A 20037-nucleotide genomic window follows, 5' to 3' on the forward strand; every position below is an offset into this window, starting at 1 on the left:
CATACTCAGTACCCTGTGAAGGGTGCACAATGGCCATAAGAAAGTGGTTGTAGGAGAGACCACTGAACTGGGGGTGAGGAAAGTGGGAGCTGTCCAGGAAGCCTTCCTGGAGGAGGTGGTATTGGGGCTGGAGGTGTCTGACATTCTGATGAGAGGATGGACTTTCTCCCCAGAGGTGTTCACCAGAACAACTGGCTTTATGGTTTTACTGATGTGAACTTCTGGTTTTCTCCTAAGGCAACTTTTCCTAAGGCAACCTCTGAAGACACTTACTATAAAAATAAGTAGGTGTTAAACATCCACCAGCCCCTTCCTGGGCCTGAGGAAGCCATGCCCCAGCCTGGCTCAGGGGGATTTGAAGTCTGGCGGTTGCTCTGTAAATGTTCGCAGAATGGAACTGGAGGGGCTGGTGGTGAGGATAGTACGTGGTGACGTTGGGCCACAGATCTGTCTCCCACACTTCTGAGCTGGATGCTGCAAAATCTGTTAAGGCCAGAAGCAAAGAAGACAAAGAGCTTTAGCTTTTTGTCCAGTAAATTTTGGTAATTGGTCATTCCTCCCCAGCCTTCTCACCTCCATTGTCTCACTTGAGCCCCCAACACCAGGAAGACTCTACCATAAGCATACTAGATGACAGGACCAAGGCTCAGAGAAGTTGTGTGGCTTACCCAAAGCCACACAGCTGAGGCGCTGGAGCCAAGACTCCAATCCAGGGCTCCCTACTGGTCCTCAAAGAGCTTGCGAGGTCGTTGCCAGTGGAGGGAGCCTCATCTCCTCAGCCAGAATGGAAGTAACAGTAATATCTCCCTTGGGGGTTGGCGTGAGGTTCAGGGAGGCAGAGGATATGAAAATGGCATATAAATGTAAATTGCTCACAGACATTAGTGTCTGTTACTGTGGTAACCGCCCAGCATTTGTGGACCGCGTTTGCTCTGGATAGTAATAGTTACGTTGGCATTTTACTTTAATAGCGTTGTTATTTTCTCACCATAAAAACAATATGCATTATGCATATGTCCCAATGCATCAGATTGCATACATTAAATATGTGCAGTTTTTTGTGTATCGATTATCACCCCAACAAAGCTATTAAAAAATAATATACCTTCAGAAAATCTAGAAAACATAGAAAAGTATAAAGTGGAGGATAAAACTATCTTTTTTCAACCATCCTAAACACCAACCTCTGTTCACATTTTGGAGAATTCTCTTCCAGCTTTTTTTCCCTCTGCCCAGTTTGTTTGCTCATTTAACATGGCTGTGATCACTGGTCTATATAATTAAAAACATTTTATATACAATTTTATATCCTGTTCTTTTTCCCTTAGGGGATTTTACTATGAAATAGCAAGAACTAGTGCCACAGCTGGGACCCTCTCACAGCTGGGTGTGGCTCCAGCTTCAGCTCAGGGCTGTGCAGGCATCTCTGGGCAAGGACAGGCCACCCATGGAGGGACCTGACCCTGTTCTTGCCTCCACACTCCAGAGGTCGTTTCACGTCTCATCTTTTTGGTTTAATGAGATGTGTGTCTTCGTGAATGGGTATGTCCAGCCCTTTATCCCACATCTAAACCACCCTATCACTCTTCTCTTTTCTTTCACCATCTGCATTAGTCCGTTTTCTGTTGCTTATAACAGAATACCTGAAACTTGGTTATTTATAAAGAAACAGAATTTGTTTCTACAGTTCTGGAGGCTGGGAAGTCCAAGGTCAAGGAGGCACATCTGGTGAGGGCCTTCTTCTTGGTGGGGACTCTCTGCAAAGTCCTGAGGTGGTGCAGGGCTCCCATGGCAGGGGCTGAGCAGGGGTGTGCTAACGTGCTGCTTCCTGTCCTTATGCAGCCATGAGCGCCACTCCCATGATTATCCATTAGCTTGCTTATCCATTAACCCACGAATGGATTAATCCTTTCAAGAGGGCATAATCCTCACGAACCAATTACCTCCCAAAGCCCCCCCCAACACTGTCACACTGAGGATCAAGCTTTGGAGGGGACAGATATTCAGACAATAGCCCCTTAAAGATGGCATTTGCCCAGGGCTCAGGCCAGTGCAGCTCAGGAGCTGCCTCTAAAGGGTGTTCGCTGAAAAAGAAAAGGCATCTATTGAATAGATATCTGTGGCTTGCCTACCACGTGCAGGCACCATTTGAGGGCCTGAGGGTGCAACCATGAATCAGAAAGACCGAGATGCCTGCCCTTGTGGAGTTTTCATTCTGGCGGGGGAAGGAGGTAGGGTGGGGAGGGGGTGAGACAGCCAACAGACTACAAAAGCCTTGTAGGGAAAAGTCAGATCAGGCCAGTGGGTGATGCTCTGGAAGGGGTGCTGGGGTGTGGATGGCAAGTTCAACAAGGTGGTCAGTTGCTCTGTGAGAAGGTGGCAGCTGAGCAGCGTGGAAGGGACAGGAACGAGCCATGCTGTGGGCCGCAGGCAAACCACTCCAGGCTGAGGGAACGGGTCTTGAGACAGAAGGTAGCCAGTGCTTTTGAGAAAGGGCAAGGAGCCCATGGTTAGGAGTGAAATAAAGAAGGCAGAGAGTTGTAGGGGATGAAGCTGGGGAGGTGGGAGGGCATAAAACTATACAACGGTAAATTTTTTTATGGCGCATCTGTGGATTCCGTGATCTAGGCTTAGTTGGGCTTGCCATGCTGTGCAGGTCAGTGGGTCTGCTGGAGGCTGGGCTTGGCTGGCCCGGCTCTGCTGCCTGTGTGCCCCCACTCCCCAGCACCAGTGGGCTAGCCTGGGCAAATCCTTCTCTGATAGTGGCCTGGTGCAGGATAGCAAACCGCAGCTCGCAAGCCCCTTTCCAGTCTCTGCTTGTGGCTTTTCTAATTGCTGTCCTGCAGGCCAGATAAATCACGGAGACGAGCCCAGAGTCAAGGTGGGGGTGGGGAGAGGGGCAGGTTTCCCACACCAGGGTAGGAGGCACTGCTGAGTTCTGTGGAGAAGGACACAGGTGCAGGGGAATGGTGAGGTTTGGGCTCCTGATGTGGTCTGCCTCAGGGGCTTTAGACCACTCTGAGGCCTTTGCTTTACTCTGAATTTAAGATGGGGAGCCCCTGGGAACTTTGCTCAAGAGAGTGACATGACCAGGCATAGGTGTTAACAGGCCCTCTCCCACTGCTCCACCGAGGCTGGATTGTAGCCGGGTGAGGGAGAAAGCCAGCTCCACTGGGGGGCTGTCGCGGTGACCCCGGCAGAGGTGGGAAGTGTTTGGCATCTGGCTATGCGTGAAGGCTGAGCCAGCAGCATTGGGTGTGGAGCGTGAGAGGGGGAGGAGTCAGGGCAACCCCAAGGGTTGGGTTTGAGCAGGACTTGGAGCTGCCACCACCTGAGATGGGGGAGCCTGCAGAGGAGGAGCTTTAGGAGGGATCAGAATTCTGTTCTGGAGACCAGTGGAGGGTGTTGAGCAGAGACACACCACGACTCAGCAGTTTAACCACCACCCTGGCGGCTCAACAGGGCATGGGGCAGGGAGGCCAGCTACGCGTCCTACCTGGGGCCGCCGGGAGGAGTGGCCAGACCTGCAGTTTGTTTGCAAGTAGATCCGTTTTGCTAAAGCCAGGATCAGAGATTTGGGTGCTTACAGAGTCCAGGCCAGGAATGTGAAGAATGACTGAGGTCCCATTCACAGGGGGTAGGTCCTGCTCTGCTCCTGCCAACCAGTGCTGCTTGGGAATATGGGGACAGTGTTCTAGAACTTTCCATCTTTCAAGGCATACTGGAAGTGTGGGGTTTTATAGGAAATTTTCCCTTTTTAAATATTAGGAATGAATTCAAATTAAAAATAAAATCACCTTGGAGCTCCAGTAAAACTCGTTGCTGGAGCAGCCCTCTGGCTTCTAGTTTGCCAGCTGTCCTGCAGGACAGCTCAGTCCCTGGAAGGGGAAGGTTTCCTTCTGCCAGGCCAGGGTCCTGTCCTCCGCTTGCTCTCCCCTAGCTCCCAGGGTGTCCTGCTGGAATGTGCGTGCAAGTCTTCTCTGTGACACGTAGAACCCAAGAATGTTGAAGATGGAAGGGGCATTCCCCTAGTTCCCAGATGCAAAAACTGGGGCCTGGAGATGGGGCTGTCGTTTCTTTCCAAACTCCTGCCCATGCAGGAGGGCCAGCCCTGGGGGCCCAAGACTCCACGTATAGGGCAACCCCATAGGAGGATTCCTGAGTACCTTGAGGAAACTTGGTCGGGAAGACGGACAGGGGGTATTGGGAGCTCAGTGTTCTAGAAGCGCAGACTGGGGAGAGATCCCAGAGGCCTGGCTGGAGGCGGGGCCCCCGACTGGGCTCTGATGGGGCAGGGATGATGTGTGCCCCAACCTTACTGTGTGCCAAGCCCTAAGCAGCCCCTGGCAGAGGAGCGTCTTGTTTGTCTACAGAGCTGCTGGGAAAGGCTGGCCTGCCTGAGGTGGCGAGAGCATGGGGGCCTGGTAGAGGTTCAAGACAGGAGAGTGAGGCCACATCCAGGTGGCTTCAGATGCCACATCAGTCCCATGGAGTGTCCAGTTACTATAGAGTCAGCTGGCCACTATGGTTGCCCCCAGGCCTGTGCCAAGTCCCCTGAAGTTTGTGGGGTTCTGGGACCTCCCTTCCCTTGGCCAGGTTCCCGGCCAAAGGGGTCCAGTGGAGACACTGTGTAGGCCACCTGTCTTGGGCCTTTGCCCATGCTGTCCCACCCCCACATGCCGCCTTCCCACCTTCAAAGTCTCCACCAAGCATGGCCTCTTCCCAGAAGCTTGCCCCACTCCCGCCCGGTGGAATAGCCTTTCCCTTCCCTGTCCTGAGTTGGTCCCAGCCTAGATCATGCACGTGTCCATCACAGCTCAGCGGACTTGGGCTGTGTGGGGTGGGAAGTGGGAGGCCTTACTGAGTGTCAGATGCTGACATCCAAACCACCTGCTCAGCACCCAAGGAAACTTCTGAACTGCTGGAAGGAAGGGAAGGAGGGGGAGAGTGAAGCGTGTCCCTGACGCAGGTCTCTGTCGGCAGCCAGCAGAGGGGGTGGGGGAGCCAGCCTGCAGGTGCTGTGCGGCCCGTCCATGCTCCCCACCCCTCGGGCTCCTGTCTGCCCAGCGGAGGCCCTGCCCGGGGCTGCGGGGCCTGGCGCGGGGCTCCCGCACTGCTGCCGTCAGCCTGGTAAACGCAGGGGTCCAACCAGCCGCTGTGTCCTGTCTCTTTCCCCTCCCAGCTGACATCATCTCTACTGTCGAGTTCAACCACACCGGAGAGCTGCTGGCCACCGGTGACAAGGGTGGCCGGGTCGTCATCTTCCAGCGGGAACCGGAGGTGCGAGGCCATAGGGTCTGGTGGGGGGAGGGGCTCAGGTGGGAGGTGGGGGGCAGAGTTGGTGGGGGCCACACTGCAACCTATGGGGGGGCCTTTAACCCACAGGGTACTGCAGGGCATCCTACTGGGATTGTGTCCCTGCCTCTACCACAGGGTACCTGGGGCTGGTGGGAAAGGGGTGCCATGGGGAGGCAGAGATGGGGTGGGCAGGTCCAGGGTGGGAGTCCACTGAGTGGGCTGCAAAGCCGTGCTTTGAGCTCCTTCCACCCAGCAGACGTTTGCTCGCTGGGTGCCACACCCTGTCCTAGACCCCAGAGCAACTGTCAGGACGAGCCAGAGCCAGCTGCTGCTCCAGCGTGAGCCTCCAATGAAACCTTTTGGCCCTTGCCCCCACCCCCACCCTGTCCCTGTGGGGTTCATTGTCCAGCAGAATTCTGGGCAAGACCGGAGCCACCTGGGACAACCCACCCAGGGGTGTATTTCTGAAACACTACATGAACCTTGTGATAAGAGGCCCCCATTTCCTGAGCAACTACTATGTGCAGACACCTGACTAAGTGTTCTGTACACTTTTCTCATTTACTCTCCATTGCTCACCCCAGAGGGTGAGGATCGACACCCCATTTTACAAATGAGGACACTCAGAGAAGTCACCCAGCTGCTGAACAGCAGACCCAGCCCGCCTGGCTCCAGGACGGTGGTCTGTCACTTACATGCCACCCGGCTTCAGAGAGGGGCATCTCCCCCATCACACGTGTGCTGGGGTTTACAGGCAGAAGACACCCCTGAAACTAGGGATGAGGGAGGAAGGGAGGGGAAGGGCAGGACAGGTGGACGAGGGGTGGGGAGGGGAGGAAAGAGATGAGGCACAATCCCCTTCCCGCACTCATGCCTGAGCACAGTCCCCAGAGCTGACGTGCCTTGAGTCTCACTTTCCCTCATTGGCTCACGTGACCCTCGCAGCAACCCTACTGTGCACTACTCGGGACGAGATGAGGTGTGGGATGCCCTTAGCTCTGTGCCCAGCACACAGTAGGTGCTCAGTAAGTGTGAGCCAGCTTGTTCTTACCTATCGGACTAGCGGGGAGGTGGGGCTCAGCACAGCTGCATGGCGTGTCACCGGCCATTTAAAGTGTAGTTTCCCCTGACCCTTGAGTTGGATCCACGGGCGCTGCTTGGTGCCTGGTCACCGTGGCTGTGTCGGTCCCTCTGAGGTTCAGCCACTGGGCCCTTCCCCAGGTCGGTCCCCACCCCGCCCTTGCTGATCGTGGAGCTCAGGCTCCTTCCTGGGGTTTCCTTGCAGAGTAAAAATGCGCCTCAGAGCCAGGGCGAGTACGACGTCTACAGCACGTTCCAGAGCCACGAGCCGGAGTTTGACTACCTCAAGAGCCTGGAGATAGAGGAGAAAATTAACAAGATCAAGTGGCTGCCGCAGCAGAACGCCGCCCGCGCGCTGCTGTCGGCCAACGGTGAGCCACCCGCCCGCCACCCTCCTGCAGACGGTGCCCCAGCAGCGCGTGAGCCCTGCCCAGTCAATACCCAGCACTGCTGCGCTTTCCCTGTGCTGGGACTCGTGCTGTTCCCACTACTGTACATGGCACCATCATGGACATCTCTGTGAACACTTTTCCTTGGGGTGGAGGGAGCTTGATATTCCTGATGAGGGGGCCAGACCTGGACTCTGTCCTGGCCCTGTGGCCTCGGGGAAGTGGCCTTGCTGTCCTGAGCCTCGGTTACCTCTCCTGTCCAGCGGGGTGGACACAGCTCCCTTCTGGGGGCACAGCCGGATGATGGCCACCCAGCGCCCCAAGCACTACAAGTGCAGTGTGTGAGAGGCTTGTGGGCTGACGTCGCCTGTGCCCTCCCTGAGGAAGCCCACGCTCCTCGGGGAGGCCTCTAAGGCTTTTCCAAAACTGGTCAGACTCACCCGGACAACTCCCACCTCGTCCTGTAAGCTTTTGCTGGGTGTCATCTGCCATTGAGCCTCCCTGACCTCTCAGCTGAGCCAGGTATCCCTCCTGTGACGTTTCTGACCCCTGCTGACCCCAAGCTTGTCCCACACTGGCCACCTGCCATTCACATTGTGTGCTCCCACCAGGCTCCTGACGGGCAGGACCCGTGTCCCTTGAGGGCTGCCTGGCATGGAGTCATGCTCAGCAAACCTGTCACCTGAACCAGTGGGGCCTTTCCTGCACAGCAGTGGAGGCAATAAAACGCCCTGCCTAAGGACAGGCCACCTTGGGCAGGAGCATCCGGCAGGTCCTGAGCCTCATACACGTGCTCCTTTTTTTGCAATGATTTAAGGGAGATGTCACTTTCTTTCTGCCTCTCTGGAGGAAAGGCCAGCTTTAGCTCCTTACCAATCCCCCCAAATGCTTCCCAACCTGGTCTTGAATTTCAGCTTCTCCCTTTTCTAATAAATAGCATGACCTTGGGCACCTGTCAAGTGCTCCCTTGATATCAACTTTCTCCTCCCTTCCTTCTCCTGGACGTGGTGGTATTTGTCTTGGCTACTATAGTAATCAGGGTTCTCTGGAGAAACTGAACCAACAGGGTATACTGGAGAGAGAGGGGGGATTTATTTTAAGGAATTGGCTTCTGTGACTGGGGGGCTGCCAGTCTACAGTCTGCAGGGCAGCTGGAGGCTCAGGGGAGAGCTGGTGTTCAAGGCCCAAGGCCACTGGGCAGCCCCTTCTCCCCTGGGGGGTCAGTCTTTGTCTATTAAGGCCTTCAGTGGATTGGATGAGGCCCACCCCACTATGTAGGGTTGTCTGCTTTACACAAAGTCTACTGATTTAAATAGGAATCTCATCTAAAGAATCCTTCACAGCAACATTCAAGACATGTTTGATCAAATAGCTGGATACGTGGCCCAGCCTAGTTGGCATAAAATGAACATCACAGCTACTAAAGATTTCTCTTGTGATGTTCCTGGCAGGATTCCAGGGAAGTAGGGCTGCTGGAGAGCTGGGTCCTGGACGGGAGGACGCTGCTTAGTTAGGAAGAGCACGTAGGTCACCCTCTTCTGTCCACGAAGGACTCAACTAAGTAGGAAGCTACACTGGTACGGTCTTCCTGGAAATCAGTCGAAAGATTGGTAACGACCCTTCAAGTATCATGCCCTTGGGCCCAGCAATTTCACCTTTAGGTTCAGTTGTGGGGAAAGCACAGAGTGAGGACAAGTGCTCCCTACACAGATGTCCGTCGCATCAGGACACGTAATGGACACAATTAGAAAGAACCCACGTGTCTGAGCACACTTAAATCGTTTCTGGACTGGTGCGTCATTATCTTCTTCACTGAAGTGGATATTCCGTTCTCTGTCCTGGTGGTGAATTATGTGTCTTGTTTTACTTTGTTCTGTTTTTAAAGATAAAACTATCAAATTATGGAAGATTACCGAACGGGATAAAAGGCCCGAGGGTTATAACCTAAAGGATGAAGAAGGGAAACTTAAGGACCTCTCCACGGTGACGTCACTGCAGGTGAGATGGTGGGCACAGAATTCCGGCAAGTGGGAAGCACGTTTACGCCTCTTTTATTAAACTATGAGGGTTTTAGAACTTGAAGGGCCTTTGAGATTTGAGTCAGAGTCATGGTCAGATCCTGGCCCGGCTGCTTCCTTGCTGGATGGCCAGGGACATTTCCCTGATCTGTGCCTCAGTTTCCTAGCCACCAAAGTGGAGATGATCATCTTTCTTCTGGAGGTCTGTGAACATGAGGTGTGGCGAGGCATGTCTATGAAGTGCTTTTCACCTGAAGGTGGAGACACGTCAGATAATCCCTTGTTATACAAAGGGGGAAACTGAGGCCCAGAGAGAGGCAGCACCTCGGTCAAAGCCGCTCAGCTGGGTGAGTGGCAGAGCCAGAAGGAGAACCTGTCAGTGGAGCCTTGTGGGTTCTGATCCCTTTGCCAAGGGACAGACGGAGGCCTGGAGTGTGCAATGCTTGTGGCATTTACAAAGGCCCAGCTTTAAAGATTGTAGCTGATGTAAAAGAGGCCAGAAGGGTTAAGTCGCAGAGCCGTGCCAAGGCAAACTCTTGTCCCCAATACGATTAACAGGCAAAAGGACTCCTATTTCTACCAGCAGAAAGGCTGTGAAACATGGGAAAAAGAGTCTGGAGTCATGGGGCCTGGGTTCAAGTCCTGCCTCTGCCACTTCCTGGCGGTGTGACCTCGGGCGAGGCACTGAGTCTCCACAAGCCCCGATTCCTCGTCTGGAACAGGAACGAACACTTCAATAGCGAGCATGTGTCTTCCAAGCGCTCTCGCTATCATAGCTCATTTAATCCTCACCAGGTCCTATACAGCAGGCACTATCATCATCATCCCCATTTCACAGGTGAGGAAACCGAGAGCCGGATCCAAACCCAGGAGAGTCTGGCTCCAGAGTCGGCATCCCAGACTCCTGCACGAAGCGGGAATGAAGTCCCTGCCGCACAGGAGAGCCGTGGGCATGGTTCATGGCATCATGCCGAAAGGCCTCTAACAGCGGGTCCCTTTCCTTCTCCAGCAGGGCAGGAGGCAGCTGAAGCCACCGTTCCCTCCCTGGCTTCCAGAACTGTGCCTGGGCATGGGTGCTTTGCCCGTGTTTGTTGAAGGTGCTGCCGGTGCATGGCTGGTTCATATTTATTCATTCAGCACAGGCTTACTGAGCATGTGCTGTGTCCCCTGCTTTGCTCTAGGCACCGGGAGGCCACAGCAAACAAAGGCCTTGTTGGCCACTTGAGAGTGGGATTGGGTCCTAGTCTTCTTGGTTTCCCCAGCAGCTGGCTCACGCCCAGCTCAGAGGAGGTGACCGTAGAGTGCTGATGAGTGAGCTAGGGCAGGCGTCGAGAGGTGTCCAGGCCCACCTTCCGCTGCTGACTGGAAAGGTCCAGGCTCCCATCACGTGGACGTCCTGCCTCCCCGGGTTCATCTCTTAACTTCAAGTGTGCTGCTCCCATCGAGGAGTGGTGCTGCATGTGGGGGGTGGTGTGAGTACCTCTCCATGCTCACAGACGCATGGTGACAAATCCATTCCTTGATAGTTGGTGGCCATGGGCATGTCCCTGCTCTGTGCCTCAGTTTCCCCACCAGCCAAATGGAGATGAGAACTCCTTTCTCTGAAATGACAGCAGGTGCACACATTGGCCGCCTCACGTGCATGTTCCCAAAGAGACCTAGCAGACACACACGTGCTGAGCCTGTAGCCAGCCGTCGTAAACATAAAGCAGTAATCAATATTGTTCCTGAGAAGGAGAAATAAACGTTTAAACATGTTGGCCTCTAAATGACTGACAAATTGCACAAATAAATTCTGAGGAAGTGGGAAGCCAATTACCTTTGATGTTGAGTAATGGGGTGAATGGCACCCCCCACCCCACCTGGAGAACCAAGAAAGTTCACGAGGGTTCCAGCTGGTGGGAGGGATGCGGTGATGACATCGTGACTGGCCTGGGAGTGGAGGCAGAGCCAGTGGCACGTGGGAATCCCGTTGATTTCCCTCCCAGTGTTGGAGATTTTTCTCTGTAAGTCACACACATCCCAAGACCTTTTGCTATAAGCCGAGGCTGCACAAGAAAGGCGGAAAGAACTTGGGGGTCCTAGTCTTTCCTCATCTTACCTTGTTCGTTTCCTGTTTCACCCATGCCACCCCAACTCTGCACAGCTTTCTACTAACCCATGCGGTTCATGCTGGAGGCAGCTGCTACTAGCTGAGAAGCTACTCCATGCTGGGCCCTGTGCTAGGTCCCTGGGGTCCCAGAGGTGAGCAAGGTAAAAACTCAGTCCCTGCCCCCAAAGTGTTCCCAGCCCTTCAGGGAAATGGTCACAGAATCACCATCGCACTGGTGGTCAGTGCTGTGACAGAGGGACACACAGGGGCCGTGAGAGCCCAGGCAGCCTTTCTGCACCTTATCTATTTGTGAACTTATTCATCGTTTAAAACCCTACTAGCCTCACCTTTGTAAATCCTTTTCTAGACAGGCCAGATGAAAATCACTATCCTTTCTCTGTCCGTTCTAGCCTTCTGCATTCAACACCGTCTGTCCTTAGTGTTTATGTGTCTGTCTTCCTGCCGCTCACCTTGACTAGACTGTGGCTTCTAGAAGTGTGGGGCATGTTTTACTCATGAACTCCCAAACCTTCAGGGCAGATTTCTTTTCACTCTTGCTCTTCTTTTTAAAAAGTGGCTTTGAACTCTAGTCTGGGGGATAGCAGTGAATGGCTGGGGCACTGGGTGACCTGTCCCCAGGCTACTGGAAGAAACCAGTGTTGCTGGAAGAACGGAGGAGGCGGACTGAGATGCCAGGACTTTGCTGGGCCAGCGATGTTCTGACTTCCTCCAGAGCAGTGACTTCCTCTCTCTCCTGAGAGAGTAGGGGGGTCCCCACGGTGGGCGGTGGCTTCTCAAGGGAAGGGAAGGTTGGGACCTGATCTAGAGTATCTGACACAGAGGGACATGCACAGGGAGGACCCCCTAGAGGGACCTGGACACACCAGCATCGACTCCCAGGCATACAGCCTAGAAGCGCATAGACCAAGAGAAAGTGATATGAAAACCAGCCAGAGCCAGGCAGGCATGCACACCGATGCTGCATGCACACACTCACACACACACACACATGCATGCACACTTGACTGCACACACACACACGTACCCACACATAGTGCCACACACTCATGCATACTTGAACACATTCACACATACACTCATATACACACACAATGTGCTTACACTCCACAAGTCACACTCGTGTGCACACACACGTGTGCAGCCCCCCACACTGGCACACATGCACACACTCACATACATTCATATGTACACACTCACAATGCACTTACACTCCACACAGTCACACTCATGCACACACACACGTACCCATGCACACTGGCACACATGCATGCACACTTGAGCACACACACCCACACATACACTCATGAATACAGTCACACATGCATTTACACTCTACACACAGTCACGTTCATGCACACTCACATATGTGTGCCCACGCACACTGGCATACACTTGTGCATGCACACACTCATGCACACATGCATTCCCACTTTGCACACATACATAGTCACTCATGTGCACACAGACACACACACACATGCTGGGTGCTGTGGTGCATGAATAAACCTCACGTGGGCTGCAAAGCTGCACCTGCGGCACAGGTGCTTAGAACTCATCACCACACTGCAGCACGAAGCTGTCACCTCCTGTCTCTGCTGTCCCCTGGGAGCTCAGGGACACAGCCCAGCATTCATCTACTCACTCATTCACTGGAGGGCCTCTCTATGGTAGGCCCTGGACCGAGTACCAGAGAGACAGAAGAACAGGAGAAGACACGTCCCACCTCTAGCTGGTCCCCAGGACACTGAGGAAACAGACGGGAACAGACGACAATCTCAGGGCTGGTCAGGGCTGTGACAAGGGACCTGCAGGGCTGTAGTGTGAGGTGGGGTCAGGGGAGGTCCCCTGGGAGAAGGAGATTCTCTTCTTGTAGGCCCCACATTGCCTGAGTCCAGCCCACACATCCCGTTTCAAGCCCCTTCTCAAACGTCGCCTCCTGGTCACCCCTTCTAAGCCGGCACCAGCCCCATCACGTGGAGCCCCATCACGCTGCCCTGTCACCCTGTCCCCTCACCCTGACACATATTTCTTCATAGCACATACAGCTATGTGACATGTCTCTCTCTTACACACGTACACACATTGGTGTGTCTGCTTCTTGTCTTTCCCTGACTTGAGTCCCAGCAGCCCGTCTCCACGGCCCGCCCTCACCCCAGTCTGGTTGGATTCACGTGATCCTGCATGGTGACTGCTGCCGGGACGCACCGGCCATGTGGTGAGCTGACACATGTCCATGCAGCCCATCACCAGAAATCGTCCTCCTCCCCACTCCAAGACCGACCTCACACCTCTCTCACAGGCACAATTCCCATCATCCCTGCAGCACCCCTACCCAGGGCTCACTCTGGGGACACCTGTAGACACCTTCAGGTGTCTGAGGCCTGACCACTCCTAGTCATCTTGCCGGCGGAGGTGGCGGGCACCTAGCACAGACTGAGAACTCACTGTGTGTGTACCGAGAGCTAGTCTAAGTGAGCTTGACCCGTGTTTACTGACAGGATCCCCAAGAAGCCCCTGAGCAGGCACCACCATTACCCCCTTTTATAGATAAGGAAACTGAGGGCTAGAGAGGTGAAGCCCTGCTGAAGGTAGCAGATGGTAAGAGCTGTGGGCAGTCAGGTTTTAGAGCATACACCTTTCCATTATGATACCCTCAGGGGCAGTCACACCTGGGTGACAGTCCTGGCCCCGTCACATCCTAACTCTGGGACTTGGACGAGTCAGGCTCACCTTGGCATCCAGTCTTCTCATGGGTGACACAGGGAAGGCAACACCAGCCTCCCTGTCCTGAGCACCCAGTCCAGGCCAGGCCTCAGGAAAGATCATCAAGGGCCATGTCTGTCTGTCTCTCTGCATCTTTGAAGACCTCGCAGTTTACTGGAACAATGCACAATGCACACTGCTGTACACAATGAGAATCCCAGTAGAGATGTGTGCAGCTGCTGGGGTGAGCAAGGCATGGACCCCTGCTGCACTGCCCAAGGGGCTGTTGCCTCGAGTCTTGAAGGAGGAGCTGGAGTTCACTAGGAGTCCAAAGGGGGAGAGTGTTCTGGGCAGAGGGCATGGAGGGGAGCAAAGACCCTGTGCGTGGTGCCATTGTGAGGGCTCCTTATCACCTCTCCTTCAGGGTGATGGAGACACAAAGAGCCCATTACTCAAAGCCCATTTCTTTTGAGCAGTGAGAAGCCCCGAAGGGGTTAATTTTCCAGAAACCCTCAAGAGAGAGGCATTCCTCCTTGGAAAAATAACACCGGACTGGGGTCTTCTCCCAGTATTTATTTTCCAGGGCAGAAAATTACAGAAAAGGAACATAGGTGGTTACAAAAAGAACAGTAAGATAATTGTCATGGCAACACTCATTAATTTGTAAAAAGTTAAGTCGGTCCACCAGCAAAAGCTTGTTCTTAGCAAACACTTTCTTATCCTACAGCAATTTCCTCAGTATATTTACATAACAGTCAAGCAACTTTCTCAATCAGTAGATTAACCTGCACCAAGGACATCTGCCCTTTGAGCCAGCAATTTTGCTGTGTTACAATTCTATATCCACAACAGAGACTTTAGCCTGGGGAAAGTTTCCTGTCTTTTGCAAGCTTAACATTCATATGTGTAATTTTAAAAAGTTAGGCCATACCTGAAACTACAGGGCTTTGGAGGTTAGGCCCTGTGAAATACATTTGCTTTGTAAATGTTACTGCACAGCTCCTCACACCAGCCCTCTGATTTGGGAGCTTGTATGTGTCAGACTGACTCCAGGACTGTAACAAACACCCCAGCATTCCATGGCCAAATATGGAAATGTGTTTTTCACTATGGAAAGGACCAGCATGGTTGGCGCCTGGGTTTCCTGTGGGCTCCTCATGCTCCCATCCCATGTGCCTCCATCCTGAGGCATGGGCACACTCTGCTCACATCCCGTTGGTCAGCTCTCATCACGTGGTCACACCCAGGTGCAAGAGCAGCTTGGAAATGTAGTCCCCAACTAGACAGCCACTTCCCAGTGGCAACCATGTCATAGGAGGGAGACACAAATATTCATGGACAGTGGGCTGGCCCTGCCACGGTCTCTTGTCATTCCATTTTAGAGATGAGGAAGTTGGGGTGCAGAGGGGTCCAGCTGCTTATTCATGGTCAACGTCCTTGCCAGGGCTAAGAACCAATCCCTGGAGCCTGAGTACAGGAGGCAGCCTTCCCTGCAGGGCTGGGCATGATGGACGTTCGCCATCTGCCACTGCTTATTTCAGGTCTGCAGGATCAGGACGGACACCCTCTCACGTGTTCCCAGCCTCTGGTTAGATGGCGAGCTCTGGTATGCTATTCTTGATGCTATCGCCTGGCTGCCCTCTCCCTTTCCCTGCATCACCTGCTCTGACCACCCCTCCTCCTCTGCAGGTGCCAGTGCTGAAGCCCATGGACCTGATGGTGGAGGTGAGCCCACGGAGGATCTTTGCCAATGGCCACACCTACCACATCAACTCCATCTCCGTCAATAGCGACTGCGAGACCTACATGTCCGCGGACGACCTGCGCATCAACCTCTGGCACCTGGCCATCACCGATAGGAGCTTCAGTATCCTTTACTGCTGGCCCCACGGGGAGGGAGGCTTCTGGTGGGTGGGTCGGCTGGTGTGATTTGGCTGCGAACAAGCTGGTTTGGGGGCTTCTGCTTTGTCTAACTTTGTAAACGAGGAACCCTCTGGCTTACAGTATATGAATGAGGCCCAGATATGGAATGATGTGCAAAGTCTGTTTCCAAAAACTTTAATATCATGACTACTGAGCATTGCATTTGACCCCTTGCCACCTCCAGAGTGGCCATGATCCCTATCACCCTAGGGCCTCACCAGGGACCACGAAGGAGACAGAAACCAGGGTTCTACCTCCGTGGAGGAGGGGTGGCTGACCCACACCAGATGGTCGACTGAAGGATGCTCTGGGCCCTCAGCCCGGGGGCCCAAGGCAGGCTGCATCTGTGTCTGACAAATGGCACTGGGGTCCTGCCCAGGGCTTAGAGTGACATCTGGCTTAGTAGAAGCCCAGCTGGATTGGGGAGCCTCTGTTCGGTGGTCCTCTATGTTGGGGCAAACTAGATGTAATAGCATTGACTGGCTCCCACCAACTAGTGAGGAAAGAACTATGATACATGAGCATTGGCCTGGGGAGGGGGCGAGGCTTCCGACCACCAGGGGTGGTGGTGGACAGGGCAGGCAGGTTGTTGAGGGTCACTATTCTGCAGACTAATAATAATACACTGTGAGGTTCTGTGCCTAATATCAACATGCGTTAACTCATTTTATGAGTTTAACTCATTTTATCCTCACAGCAATCCTGTGGGGCAGGTAATATCATGATCCCCCTTTCCAGATGAGGACATTGAGTCACAGAGAGCCTCAGTTAAGTTTCTCAAAGCTCACACCCAGCAAGTGTCAAAGCTGGGAGTCAAACCCAGGCCTTCTGGCTCTGGAGTCCCCACTTCTATGCTAAGCGACCCTTTGTGAAGGGTGCTGCCCACCTGTACAATGGAAGGACGTGGAAGGACCTCCTGAGAGCCTTTTGGCACCCAGACAGTCTCCTGGTGCCAGGCAGCCCTGGGCACCCAGAGCAGCTCCCAACAGAGTGGTTGTCATGCCTGCTACTGCTGCACGTCACTGTTCAGGAGCGGGCTGTGTCCCTTGGAGTGGATGCTGGGAGTGGCTGGGAGGGAGTAGGGGAGCAGGAGGGAGCAGTCTGGGAAGGAGAGAGAGTAACAAATGGTTTTGGGGCACTGAGAGGCAGGAGTGGACAGAGACCACCGGACAGGGAAACCTCAGGAACCAGGAGGAGGGGAACTGGAAAGAGCCAAGTATCCAGATGTTCCCTGAGCCAAGTGAGAGGGCGTGGGGCAAATGCGTGGGCTTCGGAGTCAGTGGGCATCTCTGTGGGGATCTGACTGCTACCTTCAAACTCTGTGACCTTGGGCAAGTTACTGCACCTCTCTGAGGCTCAGTCTCCTCAAAAATCCTGCCCTCATAGGACCACAGTGTGCATATTCAGTGAGCCCTCTATTGCGGTGGCCAACACCAAGCCAGCTCTGAGTGGGTGTCAGGAAGCATTAGCATCCGTCTCCTTTCTCCTGCTCCAAGTAAGAAGCGTGCCCAGAGCTGGGAAGGTGCAAGTGGATTGGGATGGTCAGGAGGGTTCCAGGAGAAGCTGGGGCTGCTTGGAGGGGTGGACACTCAGATTTGGCCAGGTGGAGAGGGCAGGGCAGGGCTCTGCCTCACCCTCCATTCAAGCTGAGAGCCCAGCAGACCCCCCCTGTCCCCAGTGCTCAGAGAACAGGCTGGCCAGGACTTCTTGTGGCGAGGGTCAGGAGGCCTCACTCCAGCTGGTCAAGCAGAACTTAGACATTTACTGAGTTACTCTAAGAGAGCTTCAGGCACAGCTGGGTTTGGGGGCTCAAACGGCGTCAGGGAATGGCTGTCTCCACTTACTGCCTCTGGTCTCTGCTCTGGCTTCAGTGTCAGGCTCCACATGGTGGCCGGGTGGCACCAGCAGCTCGGGCCCCACCCTCCCAGAATAAAGTCATAGTCGTCCACAGCCACGTCTGAGGCTGTGGACTGGCTTCCCAGCAGAGTAAGACAAGGAGTTACGCAGGAGCTCCAGGTCTGCAGATGGGGGACTCCCGTGACTACAGTTGGCCACCCTCAAGCTTTCTGGACAGCACTCTACAGTTTGCAGATCAGCCTGCCATTCATTATTCCACTTGATGCTCATGGCAGTGGTAATGTTATTATCGCCCCATTTTACAGGCAGGGCAATGGAGGCTCGGGGCTGGCCCACGGTCCCCAGTTGCCCACCGCAGCACTGGCACAGCACTGCACCATCCTCGAGCCCAGCTTCCTCATCGTGGGACTAGGGTGGGGACAGTCATCCTGCCTGACTTATCTCCCTGAGCTGTTGTAAGGAGTCAGCACACCACGAATGCCGAAGCGCTTTGAACACCATAGGGTCCTGGTTATAGATAAGGGACTGCTTTTCCTTCATTGACACGGCCATTAATTCCCAGCATCTCTTCTGTCCCAGGCCTCATGCTGGGCTCCAGGGACTCAGGGATGAATGACGGGGACTCAGCCCTTCCCTCGAGGGCCTCGCTGGCTGCTGGGAACACAGCCCGATGTGGGTCGTGTAAGGATGGCATTCTTGCTCTAACCGGGGTCTGCACAAGCTGCTGCGGGGTGCCAAGGAGGCGGCCCGAGAGCGTGGGTGTGCGGGGCCGCGTGCGTGAGGAAGGGGGCGCCGCCGGCCCCGGCGGGAGTGGTGGGCGTCCTCCTGGGGCCAGGGCTCCAAACGTCCGTCATTCACAAACCCCTTCACAGCTATTGCTGCGTCTGCGTGTCCTGTGCTCTTTCATGTGCTTTTCCCATGTTTTCTAATTTTTATTACTGTTCTTTGAGTCAGGTTGCTTTATTTTTGCCTGAATAATTGATTTTCGAAAGGGAATTTTATTTCACTACCATAAATTGAAATAAAACATACTACTATAAGTAGGAGGTGGCCATAAAGACAAATGCAGAGAAAACAAAACAGTAGGGGTAAAATCCTTTCTCAGCCCGGTCCTGTGGAACTTTCCGGGCCATGGGAGGCTCTGTGCTTGCACGGCATAGTGGGGTAGCTGCTGCCACGTGTGCCTGCTGAGTACCAACACGCGGCTAGAGTGACCAAGGAACAACATTTTAAACTTAATTTAGTTTTGATTAATTCAGACTTCAAGTGAAATGCCATACGGGGCTAGCGGCTACCGAATCGGGCAGTGCAGACTGTAACTGTCGCCCGTCAGGCCCGGAGGCTCGTTCTTTCTGTTGTCAAGGACGTGGACAAGTGTGGGCTTGACGTTAAGGGCGTCACAGCACAGAACAGAGATGTCCTCCCTCATTCATCAAGCATGTTGAAAACCTTCCTCAGTCTGTGAATCTGTGTCATGTCACTGAAGGCTGTCTCTCCCTCCACTAACTGCTTTCAGGTGACAAGAAGCTAGATACACACTGTAAGCAGGGAGTGTCACTAGCCAGCTTTGGAGGGGCTGGGGGTGTGCATGTTGTGGGCGGGTTGGATTCCAGCAGACAGGCGTGGCAGCTAGGGGACCAGGAAGGAGCTCCAGGGAGAGGGAGAGGGACAGGGCTGGGACATGACCGTGGCAGGAGGCGTGGAGTAGAGACAGTAGGGACGTAGATTTCATAGAGTTGGGCTGTATCGTAACTGCCTTTTAGACCAAGGTGGCCACAGGACATTAGAACAGTTTTGTTGTTGAGTAAGAAAAGACCCATCCCAGGACCACAGATGGAGTTCCCCCTGGTCATTATGGCCAACCTCGCATCCTCGCCCTGTCCTGAACACACAGTGTGCCCCATCCACACGTGGGACAGCACGCCATTCACCAGCAGGTGTTTCCTGAGCACCTGCTGTGTGCCAGGCCTCATGCTTGGTGCTGGAACTGGGTAAAGGAGAGGACAGATGATGAACATTTAGCGAGACGTCCAGCATTCGAGCAGGTGGTCGGTGTGTGGGGCTCAGAGGACCCAGCCGGCACAGCGGTGCGCTTTCCTCTGCAGTCGTGACTGGCTGCTGGCTGCAGGCACGGGGTCGGGGGAGAGTGAGCCAGGGTGGTGGTTTTGCCAAGTGATTATGTGGACACGGAGCCGATGGTATATGCAAGGAAGTGAAAATAGTGATTGTTGACCATAGAATCTGAGCCAGGTGAGACGTGGTGACAAGAGGGGGAGCATCCGTAGATTGGGGGTCCCCGTGGGAACCCAGAGGACTTCCCTCTGTGACAAGCCTGTGTGGAGACTCTATAACAAAATGAGCTGTTAGTTGATCGAAACATAAACGTCCTGGCCCTTAGCAATGGAGGAGTGTGCATATATAGCATGCTGAGGACTCGGAGCCGGGCTCGAGGTGGCCCTGGCCCGTAGAGCTCAGATGCTGGAAGGAGCCATGAGTCTGCAGGGGTGTGTGGTGGCTGTGGAAACCTCCCCAGGTTAGATTGATTCATGAGGGAACCATGTGGCACCTGGATGTCCCGTGGCCTGCTGCTGCTTGACCATGGGAGTGACAAGATGCAGGGAGCTGGAGCAGAGAGACACAGCATGTGTCCCATGGA

At 54.1% G+C, this 20037-nt stretch overlaps 1 protein-coding gene across 1 annotated transcript in view; it reads left to right on the top strand.

Moving 5' to 3' along the window:
• The first annotated feature begins 391 nt into the window (after nucleotides 1-391).
• The window catches only part of PPP2R2C (protein phosphatase 2, regulatory subunit B, gamma), a 59561-nt gene continuing 39915 nt past the window's right edge, over nucleotides 392-20037 (top strand). The window contains exons 1-5 of the mRNA XM_008580495.1: nucleotides 392-412; nucleotides 5068-5280; nucleotides 6584-6749; nucleotides 8653-8765; nucleotides 15291-15468. Of these exons, the coding sequence (XP_008578717.1) occupies nucleotides 392-412; nucleotides 5068-5280; nucleotides 6584-6749; nucleotides 8653-8765; nucleotides 15291-15468 (691 nt within the window). The remainder of the gene's footprint in view (nucleotides 413-5067; nucleotides 5281-6583; nucleotides 6750-8652; nucleotides 8766-15290; nucleotides 15469-20037) is intronic.

The sequence above is a fragment of the Galeopterus variegatus genome, unplaced genomic scaffold (assembly GCF_000696425.1).
Source record: "Galeopterus variegatus unplaced genomic scaffold, G_variegatus-3.0.2 Scaffold2113, whole genome shotgun sequence".
Classification (NCBI taxonomy): Eukaryota; Metazoa; Chordata; class Mammalia; order Dermoptera; family Cynocephalidae; genus Galeopterus; species Galeopterus variegatus.